Source organism: Thermomyces lanuginosus (assembly GCF_041956635.1).
Source record: "Thermomyces lanuginosus strain ATCC 200065 unplaced genomic scaffold VTN49scaffold_24, whole genome shotgun sequence".
Classification (NCBI taxonomy): domain Eukaryota; kingdom Fungi; phylum Ascomycota; class Eurotiomycetes; order Eurotiales; family Trichocomaceae; genus Thermomyces; species Thermomyces lanuginosus.
The window spans coordinates 624,517-644,916 of record NW_027192358.1 but is presented as its reverse complement, the minus strand read 5'-3'; the positions used below and the strand labels follow the sequence as shown (position 1 = coordinate 644,916).

The 20,400-nt window shown below is 49.1% G+C and overlaps 9 protein-coding genes across 9 annotated transcripts; 7 read left to right on the top strand and 2 right to left on the bottom strand.

The window, feature by feature from the left end:
• Positions 1-919: 919 nt before the first annotated feature.
• On the bottom strand, positions 920-1,216 carry VTN49DRAFT_2163 (uncharacterized protein; the record flags this gene model as incomplete). Its single annotated transcript, XM_069409858.1, has 1 exon — positions 920-1,216. One exon carries the CDS (start codon positions 1,214-1,216, stop codon positions 920-922), a length of 297 nt encoding a protein of 98 aa, XP_069269920.1.
• Positions 1,217-4,506: 3,290 nt separating this feature from the next.
• On the top strand, positions 4,507-5,121 carry VTN49DRAFT_2162 (uncharacterized protein; the record flags this gene model as incomplete). Its single annotated transcript, XM_069409857.1, has 2 exons — positions 4,507-4,885; positions 4,961-5,121. The coding sequence occupies 2 exons, from the start codon at positions 4,507-4,509 to the stop codon at positions 5,119-5,121; spliced, it is 540 nt and encodes a 179-aa protein (XP_069269919.1).
• Positions 5,122-6,504: 1,383 nt separating this feature from the next.
• On the top strand, positions 6,505-8,185 carry VTN49DRAFT_2161 (uncharacterized protein; the record flags this gene model as incomplete). The annotated part of the gene is made up of 3 exons (XM_069409856.1): positions 6,505-6,813; positions 6,865-8,007; positions 8,090-8,185. 3 exons carry the CDS (start codon positions 6,505-6,507, stop codon positions 8,183-8,185), a joined length of 1,548 nt encoding a protein of 515 aa, XP_069269918.1.
• Positions 8,186-8,748: 563 nt separating this feature from the next.
• Positions 8,749-10,727, top strand: VTN49DRAFT_2160 (uncharacterized protein; the record flags this gene model as incomplete). The annotated part of the gene is made up of 5 exons (XM_069409855.1): positions 8,749-8,838; positions 8,903-8,955; positions 9,012-9,090; positions 9,143-10,078; positions 10,143-10,727. The coding sequence occupies 5 exons, from the start codon at positions 8,749-8,751 to the stop codon at positions 10,725-10,727; spliced, it is 1,743 nt and encodes a 580-aa protein (XP_069269917.1).
• Positions 10,728-12,839: 2,112 nt separating this feature from the next.
• VTN49DRAFT_2159 (uncharacterized protein) lies at positions 12,840-14,196 on the top strand (the record flags this gene model as incomplete). The annotated part of the gene is made up of 2 exons (XM_069409853.1): positions 12,840-13,761; positions 13,826-14,196. The coding sequence occupies 2 exons, from the start codon at positions 12,840-12,842 to the stop codon at positions 14,194-14,196; spliced, it is 1,293 nt and encodes a 430-aa protein (XP_069269916.1).
• Positions 14,197-15,124: 928 nt separating this feature from the next.
• On the top strand, positions 15,125-15,406 carry VTN49DRAFT_2158 (uncharacterized protein; the record flags this gene model as incomplete). Its single annotated transcript, XM_069409852.1, has 1 exon — positions 15,125-15,406. The coding sequence occupies one exon, from the start codon at positions 15,125-15,127 to the stop codon at positions 15,404-15,406; it is 282 nt and encodes a 93-aa protein (XP_069269915.1).
• A 34-nt stretch (positions 15,407-15,440) lies between these two features.
• VTN49DRAFT_2157 (uncharacterized protein) lies at positions 15,441-15,896 on the top strand (the record flags this gene model as incomplete). The annotated part of the gene is made up of 1 exon (XM_069409851.1): positions 15,441-15,896. The coding sequence occupies one exon, from the start codon at positions 15,441-15,443 to the stop codon at positions 15,894-15,896; it is 456 nt and encodes a 151-aa protein (XP_069269914.1).
• Positions 15,897-15,943: 47 nt separating this feature from the next.
• Positions 15,944-16,204, bottom strand: VTN49DRAFT_2156 (uncharacterized protein; the record flags this gene model as incomplete). The annotated part of the gene is made up of 1 exon (XM_069409850.1): positions 15,944-16,204. One exon carries the CDS (start codon positions 16,202-16,204, stop codon positions 15,944-15,946), a length of 261 nt encoding a protein of 86 aa, XP_069269913.1.
• Positions 16,205-19,335: 3,131 nt separating this feature from the next.
• VTN49DRAFT_2155 (uncharacterized protein) lies at positions 19,336-20,119 on the top strand (the record flags this gene model as incomplete). The annotated part of the gene is made up of 2 exons (XM_069409849.1): positions 19,336-19,421; positions 19,495-20,119. 2 exons carry the CDS (start codon positions 19,336-19,338, stop codon positions 20,117-20,119), a joined length of 711 nt encoding a protein of 236 aa, XP_069269912.1.
• Positions 20,120-20,400: the final 281 nt, after the last annotated feature.

Sequence of the window (20,400 nt, the reverse complement as noted above, 5' to 3'; positions counted from 1 at the left end):
AACAACCGTCAACGCTTCTAGAAAAGATGTTGGCAGTAACTAACCTATACAAGTATTCCCCATAGATGTTTCCACAAGCTCTTTAGCGTCTTTGTTGGCCTAGAACGCCGTGCCGCGCCGCGGAAGTCCTTGCTAATGTTCCGCCCGGAACGTTCCGGGTGGTGTCTTGTTCAAGAAGTATTGGATTACGTTAGATTAGCCCGCACTCCGCACCGGACCAGTAGTATGCGGGGCAGGAGCTACTGGACTAAAATCCTACGCAGTATACGTAGTCGATATGGAATCGTTCAGAATATAAGTGCGTGGAAGAATGGAGATATCCCTCAAATCTTGAGAGGATGGCAGCATGGAACAAGTAACTTCATAGTAATCAGGGACTGAAGATGCGACAAGCTAGCGGTGCTGTCGAAAATCGTCAGATGATTCCAATTCACTAGGGTTATAAAGTCACGTGATGCAGATTGTATATCATCTGCCACTGTTGGCTGTGTGTGTGGAAAAATGAAAGACATTATTGCAAACCGCGATCGCTGTCAATAGGTAATGTTGCAGTACCAAGTGTCAAGTTGAAATTTGAGCTGTGCTACCATTGATGTCGAAGTCTGACCGATAGTGATACGCAACTATTAGATTGCGGTTTTTAACGCCGAAATTTCTCAAAGTCGTTGCGATAGCTGTCAGGTAAGCAGCATGGCTGGACAGTGAGGCGATGATAAAGTAAGGTCTCTGACCTCCAAATCATTCCAGCGAATAGCTATAAGGTTTCTCTCTTTAATTATAAAGGCTGGACTTCGTTGTATGGATGACAGCTGCCCATCTACTCGCCCTCATATGCAACCGTGGCAGTGTTACCCGAATTCGAATACGAAGTATGCACAACATTGTTCTGTTTAATATCGAGGATCTGCGTATCTGTCGTTCAGATGACAGTTCCATTTCGAACAGCTGGCGCGTCGGTGAAACTGATGGTATCGAAGTTCGCGAAAGGAGCCATTTCCGGGCCGGATTGGAAGTCCTCGACGATCCTCTCTGCACTAGTCTGGAAGAGAAGATAGAACTGCTTTGTGAAAGTATGTGAGCTACTGTCACCATTTGCCAAGTTTTTGACTGTAATCGTGCCAGTCGAATCCTGGCTGCCAGCACCGCCACTCGGACTTTGTCGCCGGCAGAGATAAACATCTATTGAAATCACAGGCGTAGTCGGGGTTGCATTCATGCCAGGCGATGTATGACAAACTATTGTTCTGGACACAAAAGTCGACACAGATTTGCAAAACTGCAGTCTGGCCGGCGTTTCCATCCACCCCAACAACCCCTGCAGAAGCGCAGTACCGTGTGCTACTCCTATCACGACCTGATGGTAGACAAGGCTCTGGAGCAATGAAAATCCCGGTTCCAGACGTATATCCAGAGCCGATTAAGACGGCAATGGTCCAGTTGGTTCAGTACTGAACATTGGCTCTTGCGTTGTTAAGTTCGAGAGGATCTAAGATTTCTGCGGCGGCGAAAAGAGGTTTGGAGCGAGGTTGGTATGTTACTCGTGCCAAATTGCAGCGAATTGGTTTTTCGTTCTCCTGTAAGTGGAGCAGAGATTGACATGCTGGACAAAGACGATTTATGCCAGCGCCGAACTCCATATTTTACAGCGAAGTGCCGGTACCTTTGAATAAGTGCAAGTCTTTGGACCGCAAAATGATGCCAATCCGATGAACCAGAAAATTCTTCGATCGACATAGGAATCATCTATATGCCATGCAACTCTAATGCAAGATGATCTACGTAACTTGGCCTCGCAGAATTCGTGTCCATGCCAACCCGAGTCACATACTCGTGGTTATCAATAAACATATCGTTCCACGAATAGACGGACCGAGGCATTTTATATAATACGCATCAGCAAGCACCTCATCAATCAGTTCATTTTCAATGGAGCAGTGCTCCGCAGTACCTACCGAGTAAAGATGAACAATGAGCAAAGTAACCTTGTTTCAACTGTGCACGTGGAAAGGCCATGGGTACACGCCCCAACCCATAGGGCAACTCAGCCACGGCAATTTCCGCACATACAGTTCAAGAGCGATGTTGGTACGGAGTAGGTTAGTGACGAAACTGGAATGTGCATCAAGCATCCATGGAAAGTGCCAGATTGCCATTCTATGCAATGACCGAATACTACCTTCTACGTTCTGAATATTTTGGCCCATGTACAATCTGTTAACACATCTGCTTAGAACAGATTGTGTGCAGATGTATAGAAGCTGAACCATATCATCGCCACAGAACGAGAAGTGTGAGATGTTAGACAGCTGGCTGCGCCTCTCAGCACACAAGGACACAATCAAAGTAGGGGACACTTAATGAAGAGTGCAGCAAATAATCGATAGATTAGCCGTTTGTACTGGCACAATTCTGCTCCTGTTCCATGTGTACGAGTACGGAGTACTTCGAGGTTCTGGGAGTTACCACTCCAAAATTCACTACTTCGTACAGATCACCGGTTGCTGTAAGGAGACTCGAAGTGGAACTGTGCACCCTCCGCCAGGCCCCGTTGAACTGGACCATTTCAATAAGGCTGGAAGTAGATCAGCTGCGGTTGTGGCGTTGAACAAAATCGTTCTGCTTCTTTGCTGCGCTGTGCCTGTCCTTAGGGCCATAATCTGTGGGTCTGCTTAAATTTCAAGGGGCAACGGCACTGAACAGTCGCTCGCTCGTGGCTCTAGTTCGTGTTTGCGGCTCTGTCATCTGTGCCAACTGCCAAGTCGCCAACCCAGTCCGCCAGGCACCGACGGCTCCACCTCAGTGTCCTGGGACGGCTACAGTGATAATAATAGGCTAATATGTTGGTATCAAGTTGCCAAGCAGCTCATGGAGAAGACAACAATACGGAGTACATAATGGACCCGAACACGGTTGCGATTAACGTTAGGCCAATCTGTTCTAGAGTTGATGCCAGTCCGCACGCCCTGAATGGAGAGACTTCGTCGGTACGAGGGCACTCAGTCGTGTAAGCGTGCTTTGTACCGAGACGCGGACAGTCGGAGTATATCCGAGAATAAGGGTTTAATCGCTGATTTCCGGGCTTCCACAGGCTTTCAAAAGTGTCAGAGCTTCGAATGATCAAATCCGATTGACGGGATAGGCCACCTCTTGTAGAAGAGTCTTGCACTCCCTACTGTGTTCACTCTATCTTCCATAGTTGAATTTCGGTCAAATGCTATGGAGTATCGACCGCAAAATTCGATTTGACAGGACGGAAATCGATCCGATGGGCCCGATCTGAGTTTTGCGACGAGTTCAATGGATTTTCATCGATCGACTGTCAATTTAGCATGCAAGAAGTTCGTACAGATATGTTAAACGGGAGGAGCAACTAATTCGGATAGGTTAAAAGTAATTCCGAGTCGGCAAGTACGCTTGGCCCATGCGCCCAATCAGATCGTTGCCCACAATCTCTTGGCGCATCCAGGGGCAAGGCTTTGATTTCCAATTGGTTCATTGCACATGCCGTTCATCCCAACATATGATTGGCTGTCATGTCCGTCTCAAGCTCTCCTGCTATGTGGATATGGATTTTCGGCGTGTTTGCTGTCAGGGGTTTCTCGCCAAATGAAAGGTTTCTATGCAAGGTCTTTTCCTGCATTCAGAGTATGAAAATGCCATGGAAAAATGCATGCAAAGATCGTGATTCCAAATCCCAATAACGGCCGCCTCACAAGCGGTGTGAGCATGTGTGCAATGGAGTCAATCTTGAGCCTCCTGTCTCGGTTCATAGGTTATAACCTCTCTGAGGTGTCAAGATTGGGTGGGACGGTGGATTAAATCCCTCGACGTGAACCTTAAAGGCCTTAAAGATTGGGAAACGGTGATCCAACTTAATCTTCTTGTTGACTGGGGCTTTGACAAATTCCATCCATTCCATCTTGTAGCCTCGGGCCATCGCCCATCCCAGTTCTCGATATGCCCCAGTCAGTACTCCGTACTCCGTAATGATGATCATCTTTGGATTTTGCCAAGAAGCTTTAAGCACGCGGATAGGCCAACAGCCAGCTGAGAATGAACTCTAGAGGCGAAATGCAGGTCGATATTGGTCATCTTTGGCTGCGATTTCTCCACAATAGGCATTGTTCAGCCAATAACATTGTCTCATACAATCTCACGGACAAACTATGTGGGCTGTTCAGTGAAAGTTCACGAGCGACACTTCACAGTCGCCCAGACACACAGCTATGCACGGTTTGATTCGATTGTGCTAAATCTTGTTCTCCAGCTTGCTGCTTGGCGCGCCGTGAATACGAGCTTTTCAGCTGCATATGGCAGGGCGATGAGGATGGGGTCGTGGAATATAAGACTCGCGTCTGCCATGGCTCAGTGCAGTGTCTGTTCCCCTATTCCCCGACCATCGCCTGCATCTCCCTAGTGACATTCCGTCTCGCTGTTCGTTTGTGATCGAACCTCGCCTCCGTACCGAGTTTTTTTCTCCGTCCATTCTCGTCCTTCACAATCAAAATGCGCTCCTTCCTGATCACCTCTGCTGCTCTCAGCGTTCTGGCCTCCACCGCTCTGAGCAAGAGTACTCCAAGCTCTTTCTCTGAATGGATTGAGGATTCGTTCCCGTCGTGCGCCACCGACTGCTACCAGAACTACTTTGAAGACTTGTTCGGTGATGACTGCGGTGATGATGCGTTCTCGAGCACCGATTCCGACACCATCGCTTGCCTTTGCAGGAAGGGCCAGGACCTCACTTCGAGCAGTTCCACCAGCGACGCCGTAGAGGACATGGGGAGGTGCCTGGTTCAAAGTTGTGACTCGCCTAGCGATGTAGGCAGCGCGGATCCTCGGGATGCTATTTCCAGCCTCACCTCGCTCTGCCGCGATGCTCTCTCAGGTACGTAAACTTGCTCTGCAGCTAGACCGCTGCAACATGGAAGTGGACTAGTGAAATCTGACTGGCGTTCATTAGGCGACTCTGATAGTGATGATGATGACTCTTCGAGCAGCTCTTCGAACAACTCTTCGGATGATGACGATGAGGATGACGATGAGGATGCCGCTCCCCTCACCAAGGCCAACATGATCTCCGCTGCCGGTGCTGTCCTGCTCGCGGGCGCTTACTTGCTGTGATTGAATATGCTGTAAATATTGGATCAGTGTTCTGTATTTATTTATTACTAATTTTAATTTCTGTCTGCCCCTGCCCAGGGGCCTGATTCACACATGTTCTCAGTTCGTCTTCACCGCTGACACGCGCTTGCCTGCATTCGTTCTGGGTATTGTCTAGCCAGAGCATCATCTGATATGGGGCCTCTTGTTTACTGCGATGAACATGATTCAGGAATAATTACAGACCATAAGAGCACTAAATCTATCACTTGCATAGCGGCTCTCTGTAGCGCATCCCGCAAGTACGAAGTGCAAGCATTCTATATTTCAAATATTGTTGAACTGGTATGAGTGTTCAGCAACCCTATAGAATGCTCTAGTTGGCATTCAAATCGCAGCTGAGGGAAGTAAGCTACAGTGAACCTACATGCTTTGCTGACGACCTGATTGACAGACCTGGTGATCTTAAATCGATGACTTCCTGAGTAAATACTAGAGTTTATCGTTTGTGCCGGTTTTCTTTCCGAGTATCTGCACTCCCGCTCATATCTCACTGTTGAACCCCAGTTGTACGCTGCGCTGTCACTGAACTGACCAGAAGACTGGAGGCAAAAGGACTGTAATCGCGCCAGCACTAGCACCCTTGTATTTGGGCCAAGTTACTGATAGGTCTTTTGACGGCCAATTCATATCAATCGCGGACGAGATTTTGATATGATAAGTATGTGAGACAGTACCTCTCTAGGCAAAATTACTGCTGGGTACACTTACAGAAGTTTTGCCTGATATTGTGGATGAATAGTAACCTATTAAGCACGATTCTAAACGTCTGATTGTCATAATTAAAAACCTTGAGGAGTCACAAAGGTAACGATCATATTTTGGTATGGTCGGTAGTTGAGTTCTTATCTCAGTGCCGAAGCCTGCAGCCGCTACGCAAATGGTCCCCGTGTGCACGGGCATAACCGAGATACAATCGCATGGATGCGGAGAAGCCGCATTGATCTGATTTGCTTCTCCACGTCTTCTCTGAGCAACTTGATGAATGTCAATGAGTTCATTGGCAGACCTATTAGTACGGTATCGCATCCCTTGGCCACGCCGTCACGACGTCAAAATGCATCGGCTTCCCAGACACCTAGAAATGCCGAACTGCATGTTCGAGTACGAGTCGATATTAATACTATGACGAAGATGAGCATTCTCCTCGGTCGGATACAATGTCCAGCCACCCGGCCAGCTGGATGGAACATAAAAACGCTTGCATGCGAAGCACTTCAACTTCTGTTGAACCGTCTAGTTAGCCCTGTTTCTGCCTGAGACCTCGTATATGACAGTTCAGCCTTCTTCTGCATTGGATCACGCGATTCAACATAATAGTCGTCGAATGTCAGTCAGTCAAACATGACGCTCATCGCCGGCATTGTTCATGCTCTGCAAGCTTATGCTGTATACATACTTCCTGTGTTGGTGGTCTCCTGGCTTGCCCGAAATTATACCAACCATGGCCTGTACCGTTACCCAGGACCGTTCTGGGCGCACCTGACCAACCTGTGGCGATTCGTGGACGTGTACGGGCGTCGGCCGGAAGTAACTCACATTGCACTTCACCGTAAATATGGCAACATTGTTCGGCTCGGACCGAATGTACTCTCATTCGGAGATCCAAGCGCGGTGAAGGTAATATATGGATTGAATAAAGGATTCACCAAGGTGAGAAACCCTCCGGCAACATACCTCCGTTCACTCAACTGACGTTCCGAGTCCAAATTCTACCCTGTTCAAATGGCCACAACCAAAGGAGAGCCCTTGCCTTCTCTATTTTCCACGCTCGATGAAACATTCCATGCCAATCTTCGTCGCTGCGTGAACCACGCCTTCGCTATGAGTTCACTCGTGCAGTATGAGCCCATGGTTAACGAGACACTTGAACTCTTCCTGGATCAGACCGCCCGACTCTATGCTAAGACTGGACGGGTCTGCAATTTTGCACGATGGCTTCAGTTCTATGCCTTTGACGTCATTGGCAGCATAACCTATAGCAAGCGGCATGGCTTCATCGAAAGAAATGAAGATGTCGATGGCATCATCAAGCAGCTTGCTCGAATCTTCGATTACTCCGGACCAGTAGGTCAAATGCCTTGGCTCGATCAACTGTTCTGGAAAAATCCGGTCCTTGAACTCCTATCTCGATGGGGTTTGAGGGATAACTCTTCTCCAGTTGCCCTTTTTGCACGGGCTCGGATGCAAGAGCGATTGACGGCGAGCAAGATTGATTCCAAAAATGTACCCAGAGAGGATCTTTTGACGCAGTTCCTGAAGGCGCACGAAGCGCATCCTGAGTTCATGACGGAGAAGAGAGTTCTCACTATGGCAGTATCGATGGCATTTGCCGGTTCTGAAACAACCGCGATTAGCCTGGCTGCCGTGTTCTATTATCTCCTCAAAAATCCCTCTTGCTTGGCTCGGGTGTACGAGGAGTTAGCCACCGCTGAGGCAAATGGAACAATCCAAAGCCGACCATCGAGGATTGTCTCGTGGAGTGAGTCGCAACGGCTGCCCTATCTAGACGCCTGCATAAAAGAAGCCTTTCGCCTACATCCGGCTGCTGGACTACCCTTAGAAAGAGTCGTTCCGCCTCAAGGCGCGGAAATTTGCAACGAGTTCATTCCCGGAGGCACCATCGTCGGCTGCAGCGCTTGGGTCATCCATCGCCGCGAAGATATCTTTGGGCCCAACGTCGACACATACAACCCTGATCGCTGGCTTACAGCTTCAGAAGAAGCACTGAAGACTATGAATGGAACCATGTTTCAATTCGGCGCAGGCTCGCGTACATGTATCGGAAAAAATATCTCGTTAATGGAGATATACAAGCTCGTTCCAAGTTTTCTGAGGCGTTTTGATGTAAGTTCAACGTTGGTTGCGGCCACTTCTCGTGTGGCTCCTTTAGTGGGTGAGATAGGTATTGACGAATCTTGGTTCACAGGTCAAATTGGCAAATCCGGATGGCGAATGGAAACTGCACAACGCATGGTTTGTTCGACAATTGGGTTTCGAGGTCAAGTTCACGGAGAGAGTATGAGCAAAGACGAGTGAGCCAAAGAGTCGGATATTGACGATTCCGCAACGTATGCAGTCCACGTCACCAAAGAGAATTGGATCGTAGAGATTGCAGTGCTGTATTCCTTTGCAAAGTCGCATACGTCAATTCTCGTGCGAAGTAGAGCCGTGTTCTTCCTCATTGTCGATCACAAACAGCTCCCCATCGAGCTCGTATTTCTGGGTGGACCAGGTGGAGTTGGACGAGTTTGGTGCCTGGAAATTTGCGTCTTGGCAAACCGTACGTCCACTCACGCGGTGGACGGCTGGAGGCCGGCTGCCTACAGCTGTGCCGCATCGGCAATTTTGCATATTCCGCCAGGGACAAGAGAAGCTGATTAGCCTTGGCTAGACTCGGTTTTAGTTTAGTCAAAATCAATGTAAACGTTGATCATTTCGAATTGAGCGTTGCCACGAAGGTTTCTGCCTGCACGATTGAAGAGGTTAATCGTCAGAACTAGATGTATTTATTGGACTATCACCCCAGTGATTCATCATCCCATCTGCTGCTGACTGCAGTTTCATGACAGTTGCAGTACCTGCAAGATGGCTGACGACGAATCCAAGATCAAGTCCAAGCTCCCCGAGACCCAATGGTTACCTGGATTCACAGCGCCGCTAAATGTGGCAACCAAAGTCAGTAGTCATGATGATCGGAAATGCCTTCAAGTTGGTAACGCAGAGGGCTGACGGCCACCAGGGTGCATTCCCATGTGCACTGGATCCCGTTGACATTGATAATGCGCGTGTTGCGTGAGTATTCAGTTTTCATGAAAGCCCTTCGGAGCCATATATCTTACAACCCATAGAGCTCTGAAGACGACCCGCGAGATGAACATGATTTATATGATGGATCAAATAAAGGAGAAACCGAATTGGGAGAACAAGGTCCTTTGGAGTAATCCCATTGTAGATCATGAAACAGCTAACATCTTTGCAGATTTTCGATGAAACCATCAGATCTCGTTGGAGAAAAGAGGCCATGGAAAGTGGCTTAGATTTCTCCGAGAAGATGCTCGACTACATGTTCGATGAACTGGAGTTTCGGGCATCTCGGCTGAAAGAGACTGGACAGGTTGCAATGCTCGATTTGGGAGTCGTCAAATCCGACGTCGCCATTTCCAAGGATTTGCAGGAGAGACTCAAGCAAGCGGTGCGGCCGCTGGAAGAAGTTCCCGAAAAGGACTACCACCCTGGCTCCGACGAAAAAGTTGTGGATTTGGTGCATCCGTCACTCTACCCTCTGGTGTATGGCCGAACTAAGGTTCTGCCAGATCAAATAATCGGACTAGATGACTGGATGTCTTCGTCCAAGGGAGAAGTCCTTCCCATTCCACCAGAGTCTGAACAGAAGGCTCCCCGTTCTTGGGGCAACCGAACGCCGTACAGCAGACGATTTCAGTGGCTTCCATGTGACGTGAAACTTACGGACGACGGTTGCAAGATCACTAGCTACATTAACAATCTACATCCTCAAAAGCATCGCGATCTTTACCAAGTGATCGAGGAGATTGTTGCTAAAGCTATCCCTCTGTGGAACGAGACTCTGAGTGAGGCAACGGAGCATGGGAACAGAATAATATTTGAGGAAGTCGAGTACTTGCCTCATGACCCAGAGCCGGAGTACCGCTCAGATGATTCGGATGGCGAAAGTTACTGGGACAAACTGAGAGAGTGGGACGAATCGCGACAGGTTGTGCAGCCCGAGCCAAAGAAGAAATTCTCTCCCACTCCAATCTCCGTGGATTTGCGCAAGAAATTTGGGGAAAGTTCAGGTGGAAGAGGTCTTCAGGTGATCGTTAAATTAGCCAATATCGAACTGACGCCGGAGAAACCATATTACGAAGGCGGAACGTGGCATATCGAAGGACAACTGGTGAGCATCAGGCATCACTAAATTCAAATTACAAAGCTAACATACTGGGGAACGATGTTTGAAGAACGAACGTATCTGCGCTACAGCGCTATATTACTATTCCAACGAGAATATCACCGAAAGCACGCTCACGTTCCGCCACCGAGTGAACGAGTACGCCTTTGAGGACATCGTATATGAGCAGAATCAGCATGGCTTCGTGAAACAAATATTCGGGCTAGATCCGGCGGGGCCCTTGGTGCAGTACCTCGGCAGGATCGTGACCAAAGAGGGCCGGCTGTTGACTTTCCCGAACATCCTGCAGCACCGCGTTGGTCCGTTCGAGCTTGCCGACCACTCCAAACCAGGTCATCGCAAAATCCTCGCATTGTTCCTTGTTGACCCCTCTCGGAGGATCATATCTACTGCAAACGTGCCTCCGCAGCAAATGGACTGGTGGTACGAGAGGTCCGATCTGCTTGGATCAACTCTCAAAAATAAATTGCCACCAGAATTGCAAAACATGGTCATGGAAGATTTGTATAGACCTGACATGACGCTGGAGGAAGCGAGGGCCCTGCGTGAGGAGCTCATGGAGGAAAGGCGGATCAAGACGGACGAGGCAAATGAAGCTTATGAGGAAGGTGAATTCAGCCTTTGCGAGCATTAAGTCTTATTGGGCAGATCTTCTGTGTTTCTGAGGATTGTGTGGCAGGGAGTGATGGCTTACCATCTATTGTTCAATGTTTTTGCTACAGTCCAGTTTTTCACTTGCGTTTACTGCTTCTGTGTTGAGTGATGCTGAATCTCATATTCCTGACAGCCAGCTGGCCCTACCCAAACAATTAGACCAGTATTAGCGGCATAAGATGAGCGCAATGTAGAATGGTAGCTCGTGGACCCTACCCATACATTTCATGAACGGCATTCGTTTCCATAGGGAAGGAGCAAGCGAGAGATGCTTTTGGCGCTTGCCCTCTGCGGCCACATTTACTTCAATTAATCTACATTGTACTGACTGGAGCCGCACGAAAGCACCACACAATGATCGAAATTCATTCACAACGCTCTCAAACTTGCGTGAACGATGCGATATCAAAAACTGTTTTCATGAGCGATATCTTAAATCTTGACGATTCTCGCAAAACTGTTCCTGTTCTCTTCGCTTCATGAAGATTTCTTTGGTCGTCCATTGAGACTTGCTTACAATGCCATCTCCCGGATTCTTCCGGCGTCTTCTCGAGCCAGACTCTGTATTCGTTGCACTCCTCATTGCATTCCTTCTCATGACTGTCGCTACCAAATTGTATGAGTTGTATCGACTCTGTCTTTCGGTTTTTGAAGATGATTGACTGCCGGGTGCTGATGGCACTATCGATTCTGTCGGTTGACGGAACGCTCAAAGGCCACAGAGCATTCTTGACCGTTATGATGTTGTGGTGAGATTGAACGGACAGTAAGCTATTTCACTCTTACCCAGTGCCTTGCGTTGATATATGAAGACGCCGCTTTGCCACTTTTCCGTGCTCTCCGCTTGTCCTGTAAGAACAGGAGCAGTTGCCATGCGACAGACTAACGACGTCGGCGCATAGCCAAAGCCCTCTATACACGAAAAGCCAGTATGACTATAAACAAGGACAGCGACCCTATCAATGGGCAAGATCGAAGGGGATATTGTCCTCTAGGGTGGTTTTGGTCCAACTTATCATTTGCATCTGGTTATCCAGCTGAACACCTTAACACTCACCATCTACACCTCTCGGCGACATTCCGACGTGAGCAGAAGCAGACTTCAACCTCCCGCGGATGATGAAGGACTCAACAGGAGTTTCAATTCGTCATCTTTCACGACTTCGAAACGGGCCATGGTGGCCAGTCAGCTTCCTCAGCGTTCTTCGTTCTTTTCGGCTCCTGCGAGCTCAGAGAACGGAGCTGAACATTCCATCTCTTCATTACCAGTTACGGGTTCTCGATCCCTCTCAAGTCGATTATGTCAACTTGACGATTCAGTTCCATTGCCATGACTCGAATGGTCCTGTCCTTCCGTTTGAGGTTTTTGATAATCGACGTACCCTGAACCATTTCAATGAATTTGACAAATTCATAATAACCTACAGTGCCTCTTGGCACGCTATACCATATGAAGCTATTTTGGGGAAATATTAGCCGTGCCCTCCGTCTCAATGTACAACAATCCCATTCTATGGAGCAGCGCAGTGTGTCCTTCGCTTCCTCATCATATTTATAGCAATTCTCCGCGGATACTTGCCGTATCTCTGAGTACCTCGTCTTGTCAACCACCTAGAGTTCGGCATTGAACAAAGACTGAAATTTTTGAAAAAGGAAATAGTTACATTGTTTGAATCATCCTTTCGCTCGTAAGTTCTAAAGGTGAATAGTAGAGCATCAAGCCGAGTCCACTAGTGTTCTGATGACCTCTGCAACCGATGACGCTGTCATCGCAGCAATCAACTGACTGGTGTGTTCCATAGAAATGCGCAAGCACAGCTTTGGTAGGTAGACTAGCTTTGTTTGGGGATAATCGGGCAGATTCATTCTATTGTATGGTCGCTTTGTTGCGCGCAATCATTCATTGTCTGTTGGCTGACTTTCAAGGACACCACCCGACAAGTCAAAACCAGAATCCAGAATCGCATGCAAGAATAAGCGGGAATGTTCTTCAACGAACCGGATCTCAAAATCATGAACCAAATCTATTTAATGTCGAGGGCGGCCAATGCTTCGATTTCCTCAATCCTCGCAGATCGTCACAATCGCAGCTATGGCTAATCGGTCCGGCCGTAATTCATACCTTCCTTCTATGCTACAGTTGCCCTGGGACCCGTTCGGCCAACAAACAGCCGACGGAGACCCGCAACTCGAGAAAGAGGAAGGAATTCAACGGGCGGTGGACCAGCGATTGCAGCAAGAGCTTCAAATGTCTGTCCACCGACAACTAGAACCAGGGCTCCAAAAAGCGTGGAATCTGCGGCAGGAAGAGGAGATTCAGATGGCCGCGGACCGACAACTGGAACAAGAGCTTCAGATGGCTGTGTACCGACAACTGGAGGAAAACCTTCAAGAGACGCGGGAGCAAGTGACTCAAATGGCCGTGAGCCGACAACTTGAGCAAGAGCTTGAGACTGCTGCTTATCGACAGTTAGAGAAAGAACTTCAAACTATGCGTCAAATGGCGCGAGACACATCCACCAGGCATGAACCTGCGGCCGGTCCATCCACTTGCTCTACTGGCCCTGCGACAACCGAGACTCAACCCGTGTCTGAGGAGACTATTTCTGACACGCCTACATCGACCGTTTCCCGTGTTCGGGCACTGTCTGACTTTTTGCCCTCCGAACCAGGAAAACTTCAGTTTCGGAAAGGGGATACCATTTTCCTGCTGGAACATGTGTCCGAAGAATGGTGGAAGGGCTCCCTTTGCGGTCGCGTTGGAATCTTTCCATCGAACTGCGTCGAAATGTTGCCCGATCCCACTCAGGAGGAGCTCCAACTGGAGGCAGAGATGGCGGCAAAAATATTTACACAAATGAGGGATGTCAAAAAGTTGCTAACTTTACTGAACGCCAGCAGCTCCAAGCCGCTAACGCCTCGGAGTCTCGAAGAGATTACGAATTTGTATGCTTCGACTCTGCCAATCCGCCCGGCGTTGATCGACCTCATCGCAAAATATACACGGCGAAGAGGTAAGTTATTCCTTTAGCCCTTTCATCATTCCTCGTTGATTTCGCTAACCTGTTGACTATGCAGAGCTGTTCACCGAATTGCACGAGAGGCTCCTCCAGGCGAGCCGTGACTACGAGTCGCTTCTTGAGGCATCCATGACTCAAGCCCAGCCAAACAATAGCTCTACCGTTGCCGGTGGTCAGAGGCACTCGCCTGAATCACCGAGTTCTGTGCAGCAAAATATTGCACAAAACGGCAGTTCCCGATCGCAACCTGAGTGGACCCCTCAGTGGCTTCAACAAAGACCGAATGCTGATTTGGAACATATCACTGACCCGTTCACAGATTCTCAGCTTATGCAGCTCAATGAGAATAACGCCCCTGTGTTGCCGAATCCGGGGAAGCAGACGCCGACAGCGCAATCCTCCAGCCCTAAGGCTTCTGTCGGATGCTAGTTAGGCTGCTTCCGATTGGTGAAACCGCGATCGGTAGCCACACGAGAGTTGGCATGGAGGACGTGGGGATTTCGGGAGATTGAACTCGCGGTTAGCTGCTAATTCCAGTCCATGATCAAGTCCTTGCTTCCGTAAGTCATTCCCGTGGTTCGATGTCTTTTAGGGTGCAAGGCAACTTTGTTATTCTCATATCTATTGCACAAACTACTGGAACTAAAGGAAAGCACTCGTTTCGTATTAGATTTCGTGGCGAGCTTTCTTGTTTGATGCAATAGGATTTCCGTTGTCTTGTTTCTCGAGACCAGTAAGAGAGATGCCTATCGTCAGATAACAGGTACTTGTCACATAGGCTCAATTTGGGATCAAATACTGCCAGTGGTCGGCTATTTCTGCTAGATTTACGTCTTTATCTGTTGTCTTTCGAATTCTGAGACCTTACGGAATGGCGGCGTCCAGCTAGGGCACATATGATCATGTGACACACGTGTCGCCTCGTCATTCTGCTTTGCCTTTGAAAACGGCCTATATTCTTTTTAAAAAAAAAAAAAAAAAAAAAAAATTACTCGTTAAGAATAATGAACCCAACTATCTGAACAGTGTGGCGGTCTACGAGCTGCTTTTGGGTCGACCGTGTCGAGCCAGAAAGTACCTATCTCCAATGCGGGACGCCCCAGAGCCAGGAGGTGTCTCAGCCACAACTCAAAACGTGGCCCTATCCTCCTCAAAGAACTTGGCCTGTATTTTCTGGATATTATCGGAGAGAATTTATCGAACAGGGACTGTGAGAGTGTGCAGGCTCCCTGTTCTCTCAAACAGAACAATCAGAGCAAATCAGGCATCGACCAAAGGTTGTAGTGTGGCATCAAGTTTTACCCTCAACATTCAACATAGCCACGTGTTGGATTACGACATTCGACATTGCTGCAAGATGCGAATTATCAGGCCGGGATGTTGCCGATTAGATCTATTATTATTAAAGTGGGAAATACAACCCAGGTGTATCATACAGGTCGATCTATCAGGTGATATACAGACAAGTGGAAATCAAGCCATTCCCATTTCCCAAAACTCCCAAGCACACTGGAATCAAACAGGAGGGCGGAAATCAGAGAAGCATGCAAAGCGAACCCTTCGTATCTCATCGCACGTGAGGGTCCAAGTCTGGGAGCTGACGAGGACTGTTGGACGGCAGCGGAACACTTGTCGATGAGAGGAATGATTTGCGTATCGCTGGGGTCGTAACAATGGACGTAGACGCTTCACAGAAGGGCAACAGCAGCCAGAGCTGCGCCGGCGACGGCACCCATGGCGCCAGAGGCAACACGCGGGGCAGCACCGGGGAACGGCGGGTTGCTGTCACCGCCGCCCTGGCCGCCCTCGCCACCGCTGCCGCCGTTTCCACCACTGCCACCGTTACCACCATTGCCACCGCTGCCGCCATTGCCGCCGCCGTGACCGCCGTTGCCACCAGTGGGTTGAGGAACACCAGTGCCAGTAGGCAGGAGGCCAGTGGCCGTAGGGAAGGGAGCGCCAGGAGCGCTGGTGCCGTACGGAGGCACTTGAACCGAGCTGGTCGGAACACCTGCAGAGGAAGAAGCAGGAGCAGAGCTGGAGAAGCCAGCCACGTGCGCGGCGGCAATCGAAGACAGAGCGAGCACAACAGCCGCAGCCTTCATTTTGACCAGTTGCAACCGAATTAAGATTAAGGTCGTCTTTGTTTGGTGCTAGGATGTGTATGGTCGGTTCTTCAGCGAGCGAGCGACTGAGCGACTGAAGAGTCAATCAGCGAGGAACGAGTGCAAAGCTGACGTGGTTTCTGAACGATGGAAGAACGAGCAAGAGGGGTGGGTGATCGGGTCCAATATATGTCCCCGCTGCCCGTGGCTGGGGAGCAAGCCCACCATTGAATAGGCACCTCAACGCTCGATCCCATTTTGCAACAATATTGCGACAAGTTCTGAAGAGAGGGTCCAGAGGGCACAATGGATCCTGCCCTTCGAGCGATCATGCTGTTTTGATTGGCTGCGGCAACTCGGCAACCCGGCAACCCGATGATTGTCTTAAACTCAAGCTAATAAATAGCGTGCTTTAGGGTTTGATCCAGATCCACACACGTCACCGGTGTTCTCTAAGCCAAGCTTACGACCACTCTGCATGTCCATGTTTATCTCTAGCTATCAAACCTGAAAACCATCGAAATAGAATCCAGTTCGGTTGCACCTTTCGACAAATACTACATATGTTTGAGCACGTTGGATTGCCGTCGTCGTATGCCATGTAACTTAATGGAGAATCTTCGACAATTCGTCCTATGAGCCATTCTCGGTTCTCGCGATTCTTCTATTTTTGTTGCCGGTGACCCGAATTCTTGGTTTTCAAGAGAGTCATCAAGCCCCACCCATGAGCTCCATGTTTCTGCCTGTGAGAACTTTGAAAGCTTTCGCTGACGAGTAACCCTATCGCCCGAGACCACTGTGGCTGGGCATCCCCAGCCACTTGAACAAGAGAACCACTCGTGACCGCCTTTCCCTCACGGACTCTCGAGAGGACCGCGCGTTGAGGCATTTTTCCATCTTTGTGACGTACATAGGGCTACAGGCGCCATGTTTTGCTTGATTGGTCTCCAAGACCCTAAACCGAGTACCGTATGTACCCCGTGCGAAGTACTCGTGCCCATACGGTGAAGAAAATGGGCAAGTAGCCTTACCGATTTATTTTTGCAGTCTGTTCGTTCATCGATTGCGTTTGCTTTTGAGAAGTGAGCGGGTTAGATGCGAACTCCACAGCACGAGAGCTCCACAAGCATGGAGATTGCTTCGTCCTTGCTTGCGTGATCAGATCGCGTGTACTTGCCTTCGCACATCGGTGTGCATCATACGAGTCTGTCACTGTGCATTATCAGGAAGCTAGACGATCTAGATCTTAGCACACTGCTCGTATTGATAAAGATAAGAACAGCAAGCAAGACATAGTTATCGAGACAATCTTGATCGCAATCGATGATTGGAGTTGCACCGGGTAACTTTGATAGGCTGGCTTGTTTGCAAGACATGCTTGAAAGAGTTGTCCCGTTTGAAAAGATAGGACAAAAATTCTCCGGCCAGTCCTTTTCCTTGGGCTTTCAATGGGCGAACAGCGGAAGGCGCGGCTTTAATTTGCGGACAGACATTCGACTTGTACGACTTGTGTCAGATGGTGTCATTGTGAGGAAGAGTCGATGCCTCAATGGGAATGAAGGATACATCCGGGCAAACAGTCCCCAAGCAGACGGCCAAATCAACGGTCTTCGTTTTCGCTTCCCTGTGACTATGTAGGCTACATTGAGGAGTTCGATTGCAACGTCTGCGTCTTTGATGTGTGCGAAGGTGACAAATAGCCTTGGTTCCGCGAACGCCAATGGAGGCCGATTGAGAACTCAGGATCCCTGCGTCGATGATTGTCCGATTAACTGACAGTTTCGATGAATGCACAGAGGACACACTCTCCCTTAGCGGCTTGTGAGACGCAGTTTAACCTCGACCGACTTCGAATCGTTTTCTCCCGTTCGTCGCCGAGATGGCATTGGCACATGGACGAGCATTCCCAACCAGTGTCCGGATCCTTGGATCTTGTCCTGAAGAGCTTCTCGGAGGAATCCAACCGCTTCTGCTTGCTCGCGGAGTAATCAGTCAAAGGTATCCGGTCGATCCATCCTTGATCCATCCTTGATCCATCCCTACAGTAACCGATCGGACGAGACGATCTGACACTCTCAAAATTTGGAGAGGACTTACATCACAGCAAGATGCGCTTGGAACCTTGTTTCAAGGTCACATTAAGCCGTCTTCGCTTTCCTCCATGCGATTGGAGCGTGCCGTAGAATGGCTCAAGTTCAATACCGGACGGTCCGGACCATAATCCGATGTTACAGCAGATATCTGAAACACTCGAGCCATCTCACGAGCCCTCGTCGATCTGAGCCATGAATCTGACGACTACCATATGATAAATGCTTTCTGAATAATCAGAAAACACTGCTGAAATCGAGAAGCTAGCATACAAATGTCACTGACTACCGCACATTGATACTCAGCGTGATGCATTCGCTCACAGGACATGACCCGCGCCAGCAGGCTGGTTATTGCCCCGATTGTAACCGTCCCGATGTGTTCGGAGAGTGATCTTCCGCTGCGGAATGTCATCAACTACTAAAACTAACAGGTTTTTCCTGACTTAGAGCTGGAGGGACTTTACTGCCATCTCTAGATAACGGCGCTCCATCCTATCGGAAAACGAACCTTGTGCTTTGACTAAAAAAAAAAAAAAAAAGTACCCCTCTTCCCAATCATCTTGTTCTCACACAAGCGATAACCTTGGAGTGCACATGCTGCCGTTTTTTAGAGTCCCCATGGCCCCCAAGCCCACGTTCTCATGGATTGCAGCTTGAGCTAACGAGTACTGAGCCATTGACCAGTCATGATATGGCTGTATATAACCCTAGAAGTAGCAAGTCAATAAACAAGATGGTCCTTAAAAGCGTTTCCATTCATATTCAACTTTTGTCAGCGACCTGGTAGCCTTCCCTGGTGACTTGCCAAGTGAGGAGCACCAATATACTCCAAAGTACCCTGGGCGATGGTAGTCGCCACAGGCAGCGGAAAGTGACAACGAGCAATTATTTACAGAGCATGCGGCATGGCAATGATATCCAAATGCAATCACAGATACGGGCCATCGAATATCCCCATTCTGGCACAGCTTCATGCCCTGCATTCTTGACAAACTGTGGATGATGTGGAGCGGGCAGCCTCAACTCCGTGCTGGATTACAATTAATCGTTCCTTGTTTTGGAATCTACGGAGTACACTAACCCAATCTGGATCATGGCCTCCATTTTCCCTGAACTTCCTGTCTGCAAGCTCCTTGCCAGAACCTCCTCCATTGAGCCTGGGAGGAATTCTTCGTTAAGAAATCTGGGTCTCGAAACAGTGGGGAAGCGCACATACGCATAAAAGGGGATCAAGAGGGAGAGATTGTCGAGAAATCTCCACCACAGTCGACCTCGCCTCACTCCAACAGCTCAAGCCAGTCGAAAGAGAAACACAAACACTGCCCGAGCAACTCGCACAAAGGGAAAACATGCATCTGGGTGATACGCCCATGGTCACCCCGTCTATGCTGAAAAAGCGCAAAAGAGACGGAGGTGGCCAATCATGGCCGACGAACGACACCCTTCACTCTGAGCCGTAAGTCAATATCCAGCAGTTGAGCTTCGATTCCCTTGCAAAGCATACCATTGACATGCGAGACACAACACAGAGTACACTTCTTGGGAGACCACATGATGAGCATATCACCTCCTCGACACTTTTCCTCATCCAGCGATTTCTCAGCCCGGTTCTCCAGCCCTGTCCCGCAGAAGAAGCGACGGATTCTGCAGCCACAGTCACAATTCCGCCAAACGTCACCGGGTAGCCAAGGAAGGAAGTTACCATCGTCGCCATCGATGATGTCCGGTGCATGCATTGACATGGACGAGAATAATGTCCACGACTACGATTCCGCCACGCGCCATCAGAGATCAAGTCCCGAGGTCTCGCCGCGGACAGTGCCTGCCACAACGACAACTCTACCGCCCCCAGTTCTACGACCGTGCCATGTTTGCCACCGGCGTCCTACCACACGAGCTATGCTCGACGCGTATGCAGACTGCGAGCTATGTGGGGAACGGGCATGCTACATTTGCCTCCGTGAGTGTGATGCGCTGGGTTGCGGGTTGCCATCTTCAGTCACATCATCGTCAGTGGCAGAAGAGGTGTATCTCCGTTGTCGACAACAGCAGAGACGAAGGAGGAAGATATGCTCATGCTGTGCGGTCGAAGGGCTTACTGAGTCTGGGGAAGAAGTGGTTTGGTGTGTGGAGTGTGTCCGACGGGAACGGTGACATCTGGGTGTATTAATGAATGGGATTTGGTTACGGTTGGGATGGGGCAATATACTGGATTCTCTTCATTATTTGGTTGTTTTCAGTTTCTGGTGTTGTTGGAGCATTGTACGGAGTAGATACCATTCTGTTGTCTTTCCAGTTGAGGGCGTTGGTTCAGGAAATGCACTGGAAGGGTTTATGACTCCTATTACATGGATTAAACCTAACTATACGAGAGAGGATATAGACAAAATGATACCCCAGTCTATGCAATACACGGCTCACGGAAGTATTTCACG